We start from the raw sequence: 10,776 nt of genomic DNA, 5'->3' as shown, positions 1-10,776 counted from the left end.
TTCTTCCAGTCTGATATTTCGTTATTGGTCTCGAAGGATTTTTAAAAAAAGGGAGTAAAGAAAGAAGTGCTTTATTTGGGTTTTTTAGTCAGATCAAAAAATCTCTTCATCTGAATAATTGAAAAAAACATTAGAAATTTCCAATTTATTTTTGCATGAACATTATGTATAAATTACAAAATACATGCACACTTTATTTTAACTATGAAGTGTATGAGATGGTATAATTGAGGTGAAACAATCTACAAAAGTTGGTAAAAGTAATACTTATGAAAATTAGCTCAGTCAAATAGAATTGTTTCATTTTCTGGTTTGTAAGAATAACGATCAAATTGTAATGAGATTCGAGAACAGCACATGTGAGACTGAGCATTGCTTTCTCGATTGACACAAATCTTCATTCGGAAAAAACAACAGAAAATAGGTACAAAGTTATATTTTTTAAATAGGTCAATGTTATACAAGTTGCTTATAACAATTAGAAGTAGCACATATGTGCATAAATATTTAAACTACATTAGGTATTGTTTAATAAATACAGAATATAAAATGAACATAAATTACAAGCTTCATTACCTGTGACTATAAAAAACTAGATTTTCATTAAAACTATTACCGAATAGTTTCAATGAAAACGCTGGACAGTAATTGTACAAATTTTCTCATACAAATACTGTCTCCCCAATTGAGTTATTTATTTTTCATCTATTTACATCATGCATTTTAACATAAAAGGGAAAGCAAAATTCCAGAGATTTTTTACAAAGTAATTTTACAAATTACAGAAAAAAGGGTAGAGTATTTTTTGAACATTTTTCTTTAACGCACCTAGGCCTCTTCAACCATGAAATTTCATTAACCGCTTCAATAATCATTCATTTATTGTTTTTCATTCTTATTCCGTTACGAATCCAATGAATTCCAATAAAATACGAACATATTCATTTAAATAAAATAGAGGACAACAAAACAATTCGGGATTAAAAATCAATTGAGTTTTGCATTTAAAATGATAAACAGCTCATTTTAAATTTCCATTATTTGTAATAGCAGTTGTGTTGTAATTTTTGGAAATGTTCAAAAAGTACAAATTAGTTTAAAACAACTTTATCGTACGATCTCCATAGACATTGATATTTTAAGCATCGTCGAATGAAAATGTTCAAAGTAATCTTATAATATCACATAGAAAAATATCTAATCTACACAGTACTTCCATCATTGTGAAGACTGAATTGTTGATGAAGCAAATATCACACGATGTTCGAGTATAATCGATATATCATCGTTTATGAAGATACCAAACAACATAATTTGAGCTATTCAATTGTAACAATATTAATATTGAAAAATATAAGCATAAATATTAATGGCAGGATGATTGGATCAATGATTAAAATGACGGACTTGTGTGACGTTGATTTCGTAGAAATTATCTCTCATTCATAAAAATACTACTTCAAGATAAAAATCACCAACAAGAGACCTTAATTTGGTTCGGGGATTGGGTTCATTCGCCTTCTCAAACTCAAAGCCCACAACGGATTCAGGGAATGAGTAAGTAATCACTTATTTGGAATGTATTTACGTTTAGTGTGATCGCTTCCTCCATGTAGCTGGTTCTACTGTGCAACACACTCCTAACATTTTTTTGTGCTTATACGTGGAATGTGAACATTGTTATCTCTTTCCATTTCTTGAATTCAATGACTTCCGGAACAAAAACTTCAACAAAGGCCACCGAAACCCAAAACGACAAACTGACGAGTACAATAATGATGTCATGTGTATAATATCAACTTTCAGATCCATAAATTTGAAATACTGTTCTTTTCACAACCTTGGCTATTCCGTTAAACTCTCCTCTCATTGACTATGTAACCTCCCATGTTTTAGGTTCGGTTGAGCAGTTTTTGCTGCGGGTGGTGGAGCATCTTTGGGAACGGCTCCCACTATTCTAACTCTAGTTACTCGTCGATCGTCGCTGAACTGTGGTGGAGGGGCTATGGGTGCTATAACAGCTAGGGTGCTAGCAGCATCAACGTTAGTTTCTGACTCGATGAATTCTGGAGGTGGAGGAAGTCGGAATTCTTTTTTTCCAGCTGAGGCTTGAGTTATCGGTGGTTGAAATTTAACAGGTAGACTAGATTGCTTCGTAAATAATCCTGAAACAAGAAGAAACATTAACACTCAGTTGCGACAACGTTCATTAAAATATAATGCCATCATTAAATTAATTAATCCCCCATTAAACGGTGCCTTCAATTGTAGGTAGCCAAATTTAATGGAAACTTCAGTGGTTCATTATTTTTGAAGTAAACTCTTTATTATCGCCTACTTAGGGATAATTCGTGTTGAAGAAACTCTTAATGGGGGATTATTTTGTCACTTCAAGGTTGAAAATTTAATGATCCGATTTTATGTCGTTAGAATGACTTCACGTAAATAATTTCCTGATTTTTCTGATCTCCGGGTTGCATTTTTTAAAAACACAAACTTTTGCACTAAGCTCGACATAGTTATTATCTAAAAACAAGCAAAATCTGATTTCTATCAATCAAAATAATCACAGAAATATTGGGTATTTCTTTTCCGATGTTTTCCTTGAATTTTCTATGGTCCTGATGAAATATGCACGAATCCGTTCGAATCTATGATCACGGGAATATCAAGTTATTCTTTTCCAATATTTTTCTTGAATTTTTGACGATGTGAGCGTGAAATTTTGCACGGAGCATGAAATCGTTATTTTATATCAACATCTCAACTCCTTCGGTCCAGTAGTCACGGAAATATTGGGTAATTTTTCGTCGAGATTCATCTTGACTTTTCTATGGTTCTGGTAATCGACATAAAATTTCGGATGAGGCTTTGAATTGTCATTCTAAATCCAAACTCATCTCTATCGAATCTGCAGTTTTGAAATTAAGAACATATTTCCTTATTTACGAAACCCAAAGTAAGATTTTGCCAATTAACAATCTTAACCACAGTATTCAAGATCCGAAAACACAGAAATGTGACGATTTGACAGAGCGATATGTTCTGTGACTACCCTTCAAAAAATGATTAAGTTCTTCTTACCTGTGAGGTGTTTTTTCGAACTTGGTAATTCATTGGTCATTCTTTCGGGATATTCTGAGTTCATATTGCTATGAGCTTCTTGGTCAGAACTGACACCTGAAGAACTATTGTCACCGTCTTCCACCCTTATGTCAGACTCGTTTCTTCTCAAGAAATCTTCTGGATAAGACTTGGACGATTTCAACATCGATCTACCTTTTTGTATTTCATCCGCGGTGAAACTTGGAGGAACTGAACTGCTGCCAGAACTGCTTCCACTAAAAAAACCAAATAAATGACATTTGAACTAATTCGAAGTGTTAACTTGTGAAGTTCTACCTTGCATTGCTGTTTCCACTGTTTTCCACCGGCTGCAGCTGTACCGCTGTTAACCTAGAAGCCAGACTCGAGCTGTTTTTGTTCTCCTCGTCAGATTCACCTTCCGACTCGCTACAACTGTAATCAGGTTCCGGAATGGATGGCGTATCTCCAGGGGATGTGACCATGACATTTGAAGCTGATTTACTGGTAGGTATTTTTCTCAGTCTATCTTTCATACCTGGAATGATTTTAAGTATTGTATCTTTTTCTTTGATGGAATCGGAAAGAATATAAGTTTCGAATATGATTTAGTATATACAGGGCCAGCATGAGCTGTAAATAACAAAAATATTGCTCAGCTACATCGGTACATGGGTAACTGCATCATTACACAGTGTTCGATTCAATTATGGTCATAATAAGCATTTGAAAATTATTCAGTGGTTCTGCCAGCAAGCTAAAAGCAAGAAATTTACATGACTTGGGAGCAATTGACCTTGCCATCTGAAAAGATTCTAGAAAAAACAAACAGATGTCCATCTGCTTTGCAATTCTGTCACAAGCAGCCTATTCATCTTTGTAAGGACAATTGACTTTACGAGACATGCAGCATTTCCAGATACAGGGTGCACGTTGTTAATGGGCAAACGTGAAAGTCGGTTTTTTGTGTTCGATTTTGATGAAATTCGAGTTATACAGGTACGATTTCGAAGAAATTTTTATTCGTGTTCCGATATAAATGATTTCGAAGGAATTTCAGCCCTTTTGAATGAACGGTACGCGTTGAGCATGCTCAAATTAGAAAGTCTCGGAAGATAATAGTTTTTCTACTCCAAAATAAGGGACTGTTGAAAGCTGATTTATAAGTCTTAAGGACCAGGAACCATATTTCGGCAGGATCATGCTATCATCCATCGCTGAATTTATAATAAAACATTGTGATAATCTACCTATCAATCTAAAAACCACACACTGATGGAGGAATATATCGAATTCATAACACTTCACTCAATAAGTCCCGTGACCTCCTTCAAACTGATACATGTACCTACTCTAACACTCCTCTAACCTTTTACTGCCTTTTCTGCACAAAGATACGTCTTTGCTTTTGAAATAGACTCCAATCTCGGCAATCACTTCTTCATTAGAGCCAAATTTCTCTCTCCGGAACATTCTTTTGAGGTCTGCAAAAAACCAGTGATCGCTGGGAGCCAGATCTGGAGAATGAGCTGGCTAGCCAAGCCAACAGCTCCAAACAGCGTACAGAGTCGACGATTAGTTGTTGCTTTTGATCAGTGTTGAGCAATTAGGCAACCATTTCGACCAAAGCACACAAAATAGTGAATACTGCCTTCTAACCTTTTGAAGTTAGGTACTAACGAGAACGATAGCACAGGTGGTGCCATCTGTACGCGGGACTTATCGAGTGACGTGTTTTTCTCCATTTATTTATCCTAGATACTTACTTGCGGATGAATTCGACCTCGATGTTTGTATCGGTTGAGCATAGGGATTGTTTTTATTGACTTGAGGTTCATTTGGCGGCGAACTTGTACAGGTCGGCTTGAAAGTAGCATTAGATCTCATGCTTTGTGATTTTCTTACTTGAGGTCTTGCCGAATGAGAAGGAAGGCTTTTTGATCTATATCCCACCTGTTTCATGTCTTCAGGTGAGGCATAGAGTTTGGCATTAGCTGATGGTTTGAAGGATGAAATTATTCCTATAATGAAAATGATGTGATATGAAATGTACATGCTTGTTTATATATGCGAAGCAATAAATATACATAATTTGGTGGTTATAGAAATTCATATCAGATTTGATAGGACATGCTTTTTCATACAATTGAAAATGGGAAAGCAAGAAAAATGTTCAGACATATTATGAACTTCTGAATAATCATTTGAAGATGATCTTTTGGTATATCATTATTATTTTGAATATTCCATTCTGGTAAATCTTTGCACTTTAACAAAATGAGATATATAACGATTTAAAGAAATGAGTTACAATTCTTATTATGAACGAAATGAATACGCACAACAAAAATGAGTGAATCGGCAACATAGCGAAAGGTTTGACAACACAAATATGTAAAATTGACGTCACGCCATTGCTAAAATAAATATACAATATATATTCAAAGGCGAAGAAGTATCGGAGTCAACACAATCGACTTACCTTCTCTGGGAGAATTCTTGTGGGCCAAATTGTCATATTCCGTCTTGGAAATCCTGTTATCCACCTTGACCATCTGAACCATGGCCGGTGGAGGTGGTGGAGGATGCGTAGGAGGTAGAGTTCTATTCTGGAGAAGGACCAAGTCCTCTTGGCTCCGATGGTTCTTGACGGACATCATGGCCAACTCTTGAGTCAAGTCGGGCGTGCTGTGGAAATCCCTTCTCAGTTCACCCTTGCCCTTCGAGAATAAGTTGGTGAATCGGACCTTCGTATTCTGGAAAGAGAGAATTATATTTTGTAACGAATTTGCAAGCCCTACGCCACTGCCTCTTTCTAAAAGGTACCGGACGCATCGATAGCTCGACAGAAAGATCAGTTCCCTTCTAGAGAGAGATGCCAGCGGTATATAACCAATGAAAGCCGCAGAGGAGGGCAGTGTCGAAGTAAACCGCAGTCAGTGCCGTACACTCAAGTAGATATAAGTTGTGGAAATAGATTAATGTAGTAGTGGAAATAAATTAATGTAGTAGTATCTGTAAATAGTTGTATATGGTTGTGTATCTGAAATAAATTAGTGTTAGCCAAAAGTACCGATTTAATTAAACGAAAAACGTAACAATTGACTATTTCAGAGTTTCAGCCTCTTCCGGGAGGTAGTTTTTCTGCATAAACAAGAAATGTTTGATGCTTTTTGAATTATCTTGTTGGGAAAGGGGATTTTGTCAAGGAGGTGGTGGAACTGCATGTTCTGCTTCCATATACGGACGCACACAAATCCAATTCAAATGAATACACTGTATATAGTCTTGTATATACTTGTATATTGGGAAACAAATCAGTGTAGTGAAAATAACTGCTTCCTAACCACCTACCTTACTCTTATTCCTCTTCATCTCGGCCACACTAGCGTACACCCTAGTCTTAGCAGGAGAACTTGGATGACTAGAAATAGTTCCCCCAGCTTGAAACCTCGAACTGATCATTAGTGAGTTTTTGCCATAAACATCCTCGGACTTTTGCTTCTCGAACAGCTCCTCCAATTCGCTGGAGGTGACCCTTCCGGAAATAGGTCTCTGCCTGATCGAAGCAGTCTTCGTTACCAGCGTGCCAAATTTCGAGATGTCCGTCATTTTGTGTATAGACTCCACCGAACTTGACTTCGTTAAGTCTTCAGTCTCTTCTCTTTCTCCTTCTTCTACTGTTGGGAATAGTTCAATGAGAACAGGGCACATGCGCGAAAGAAAAATGAATTGATACATTCAACAGGAGGAGGATTTGTTAGTGATGGATTTTGAGGAGGTGTGTAGCGAAAATTACCTTTGAAAATGTTATAATTACAATAAATGGGCTCTGGTAAGTGGTATTGTTCTTCACGAAGTGTTATTCTTAGGAATGAATTGGTCAGTGATGAGGTTAGTTGAAAATTTGATTTTTGAACTATCTTGGGATTTGTGACTGTTTATGTTGTTGCCACTGTATTTTATTAAAGGTGTTTTATCAATTTGATTCAAAAATCTGGGGATTTGGGAATTCAGTCCAAGATGAACTAAGCATTACTACTAAATCATTTGAGGGGTTGAAGAAACACAGTGTTGATGTTTGGTTAAAAACACTGGGTGTTCCAAAGTATCACTCACCTAAACCCGCAACCATACTCTTCGCCCTGGCTCTCCCAACGCTGAGCGTCGTCTTGGGATCCCTCCTTGGAGGAAGTGGCGCTTGCAGCGATCTGTTCATGATACCCTGATTCCCTCCGATCTTCCTTGGCAACGTCGCATACTGCCTACTGTTCGGTACGTCGACGTTACCACCGGGTAAAAACGTGGACTTGCTCATGGGGATGCCTCCCACGCTTTCCGGCTCTATGGACACCACGGTCATCTGTACAAGGTTGCCGGACTTCCTGATCAGATCCACCACGTGCTCGTGGGAGGCCGAGGAGACGTCGTCGTTGTTGATTTCCAGGAGGAAGTCGCCCTTCTTCAGTCCGGCCATGTCGGCCACACCGCCGACGTCCACGTCGTCCAGGTATTGAAGACCGGGACATTTTTCCGAAGGTGTCAGTTCCATGAGCGGCGACGTTGCCTTGGCGCCTCTCAGAATGAAACCGAAGCCTTTACGGCCTTTGTGCAAGACCACCGTCCTTGGTCTGGCGTTCGGGATGTCTGCGTATCTGGAAGAGAAGACATTTGATGTGGTTAATCTGGCGAAAATGTAACACAGCGTGTTGCAGATCAGAAGTGGTAATGGGTAGGATACTAAGTCGCCAAGATCCTAGCAGATGTACACATAAGTTAACACACTGGCGACCTATACAGGCCAAGACCTCTAAGAAGATGACTCGATGATTTAAAGGCTCAAGTTGGAAATGGAAGTCATCAGGTTGCACAGGAAAGTTCAGATTTGGGAAGCACCAGTTCGATCTTCCAGCTATACATGGCATCATCAGATAGAAAATGTTCAACCAGAAGATCTACCTTATTAGTAGATCTATCTAGTTGGCTGGTCTACTTAGTTGGTATAGCTACATAGTCAGCAGAACTATATAGCAGGTGTTGACCTGCTGTCTACAATATTTATCCAACTATTTTGAACTGCCTATGACTCATTCAAAGGCATATGACTCATTCAAAGGCTCAATTAATTTGTGAATTCCAAACATATTTAGAGTATGAACAATTAGTTCTCTTATTGTAATAACGGGTGTTTTTTTCGAGGTATATAACTTTAAGTTGGCATTCCTGTTTGAAATGGCGACCGATTTAACATCTGTCAAGTGATTTATTCTCAGTTTGGTTTGGCAATTTAGCATGAATAGACTCACGCCTGAACAACGCTTGCAAATAGTGCAATTTTATTTTGAAAATAATGGTTCTGTGCGGATTACGTATCACGCACTACATCCATTTTATTTTGTTTAGCGATGAAGCGCACTTCTGGTTGAATGGCTACGTCAACAAACAAAACTGCCGCATTTGGAGTGAAGCTAATCCTCAAGTGTATGTCGAAACACCGTTACATCCAGAAAAACTGACTGTTTGGTGCGCTTTATGGGCTGGTGGAATCATTGGTCCGTACTTCTTCAAAAACGATGATGGCCAGAACGTTACAGTCAATGGTGATCGGTATAGAGCCATGATTACTAACTTTTTCATTCCTGAATTGAACAACCATGTTGTCCAGGAGCTGTGGTTCCAACAAGACGGCGCAACATGTCACACAGCTCGTGCCACAATCGATTTATTGAAAGACACGTTTGGTGACCGCCTAATTTCACGTTTTGGACCTGTGAATTGGTCTCCAAGATCTTGTGATTTAACACCTTTAGACTACTTTCTGTGGGGCTATGTAAAGTCATTGGTCTATGCGGATAAGCCACAAACCCTTGACGATTTGGAAGATAACATTCGCCGTGTTATTGCCGATATACGGCCAAAAATGTTGGAAAAAATCATCGAAGATTGGACTACATCCGAGCCAGCCGTGGCGGTCATATGCCAGAAATCATATTTAAAATGTAATGCCACAAGATTATCTTGCGGATAAATAAAATTCATGTCAATCGAATAATCCATCGTTGTTTTATTGCAATTTAAAGTTCTATAGCTCTAAAAAAACACCCTTTACTTCTACGTTGTCAGCAGAACTATATAGCAGGAGTTGACCTGCTGTCTACAACATTAATCCAACTATTTTGAACAGCCCGTAGGTAAATTATCTGTATTCTGAATTCCCTAGTATGTAATAGTTTTTTTTTCTCTTTCCAATGAATTAATATCCAGATGAATATACTCACTTCTTAGATCTTGGTGTCGTAGCGAACTGTTTGGAATTGCTCTCTCTTCTACCCAACACCCTGGTATTACGAGATCTCTGTTGATGCTGCATCTGTTGTCTAGAATCTGCCGCCACAATCATAGCTGGTTGAATGTTATGTCTTAGACGAACTTCCTGCACACAATGAGCCGGAAATAGACCGCTACGATTGCCGCTGCTTCTCAAATTACCCTCTAAATATCCACAGTCTGTAGCACCAGTTACTGAAAAACAAAATTAAGTAACATGGTAACATTTTTAGTGAAAGAAGTCACCAAAATCTCAAACACAAGCTGGCAAGGTTGTGGCATATGTATTTTGGGACGTACTTGGTATATTGTTCATTGACTATCTCGACAAAGGTAATACCATCAACACTGAATTTAAGATACGGTAACTGGATCGATTGAGTGCAGAAATTGAGAAAAAAACGTCCCCAAATTCAAGACAATCCTTTTCTTGATACAAATCGATCAAAATCATGGTCAAATTGAATGAATTGCGCCTCCAACTGCTTGACCACCAAGCTCATTCTCCAGATCTGGCCTCAAAAGATTACTGGCTTTTTTCAGACTTCAAAAAAATGCTCCTGGTAAAAAATTTGGCTCTAATGAAGAAGTGATTGCCAAGGTTGAAGCCTATTTTGAAAGCAAAGACGAATTTTTCTAGAGAAAAGTTATTTATAAGTTAGAAGAGTTGAAGTATCACTCTTGAGGGTGACTTTGAAGGATGAAAATGTATTTTTACTCGTAGAACTGATGATTTTTGAATTATTTTGTTGGTAAAGTGGGTTGGCCGAAGGATGAGTCCAGGAGGTGGTGGAACTGCATGTTCTGCTTCCATATACGGACGCACACAAACCCAATACAAATGAATACACTGTATATAGTCTTGTATATACTTGTATATTGGGAAATGAATTAGTGTAGTGAAAATTGTTGCTTTTTAACCACCTGAGCATTGAAGTATCACTTTTGAAGATGACATTGAAGGGTGCAAATGTGCTTTTACTAGTAAGGTCTCAGCGAAATGTTATAGTGTGAGTATTAATAGAACTATGATATAACATCGAATAAATTTAGGAACTTCTAATTCTGAAACTGAATGAATAAATAAACTACAAATAATGATCTTACCTTCTAAAATATCACCTTCTCTTATCGATATATGACCTTCTTCTTTAGAGACGTAGGGTTCTATACAAACAACGGTAGTACCAGGCATTGATAGGCTACAGTTGGTGTCAGAATTCGCAGTACCCACACCGGAACTGTCGCTGATGATGTCACTGGTATCGCCAAGACTCTTATCTGCAACACCCAGTGCAAGCACTGAGATTTAGTTAATACATCTTACTTGCGTCATGTTTTCGATTTTATTCTCCTATATTTTGC

General features: G+C 37.8%; 1 protein-coding gene across 12 annotated transcripts in view; it reads right to left on the bottom strand.

The window, feature by feature from the left end:
- Window positions 1-130: 130 nt before the first annotated feature.
- The window catches only part of LOC123683871 (SH3 and multiple ankyrin repeat domains protein 3), a 124,529-nt gene continuing 113,883 nt past the window's right edge, over window positions 131-10,776 (bottom strand). For 4 of the 12 annotated variants that reach the window (XM_045622842.1, XM_045622837.1, XM_045622838.1 and 1 more), the window contains 9 exons: window positions 10,519-10,692; window positions 9,363-9,606; window positions 7,204-7,739; window positions 6,439-6,764; window positions 5,567-5,840; window positions 4,851-5,105; window positions 3,403-3,622; window positions 3,085-3,341; window positions 131-2,165 (listed from right to left, as the gene is read on the bottom strand). In XM_045622842.1, coding sequence (XP_045478798.1) covers window positions 1,867-2,165; window positions 3,085-3,341; window positions 3,403-3,622; window positions 4,851-5,105; window positions 5,567-5,840; window positions 6,439-6,764; window positions 7,204-7,739; window positions 9,363-9,606; window positions 10,519-10,692 — 2,585 coding nt within the window. In that variant the 3' untranslated portion in view covers window positions 131-1,866. Of the gene's footprint in view, window positions 2,166-3,084; window positions 3,342-3,402; window positions 3,623-4,850; window positions 5,106-5,566; window positions 5,841-6,438; window positions 6,765-7,203; window positions 7,740-9,359; window positions 9,607-10,518; window positions 10,714-10,776 lie in introns of all 12 variants that reach the window. The other 8 variants (XM_045622840.1, XM_045622833.1, XM_045622836.1 and 5 more) reach the window with 6 other exon arrangements.

This window comes from Harmonia axyridis, chromosome 7 (assembly GCF_914767665.1).
Source record: "Harmonia axyridis chromosome 7, icHarAxyr1.1, whole genome shotgun sequence".
NCBI lineage: Eukaryota > Metazoa > Arthropoda > Insecta > Coleoptera > Coccinellidae > Harmonia > Harmonia axyridis.
Note: the sequence above shows the minus strand (reverse complement) of the source record. Positions and strands in the feature narration are given on the sequence as shown.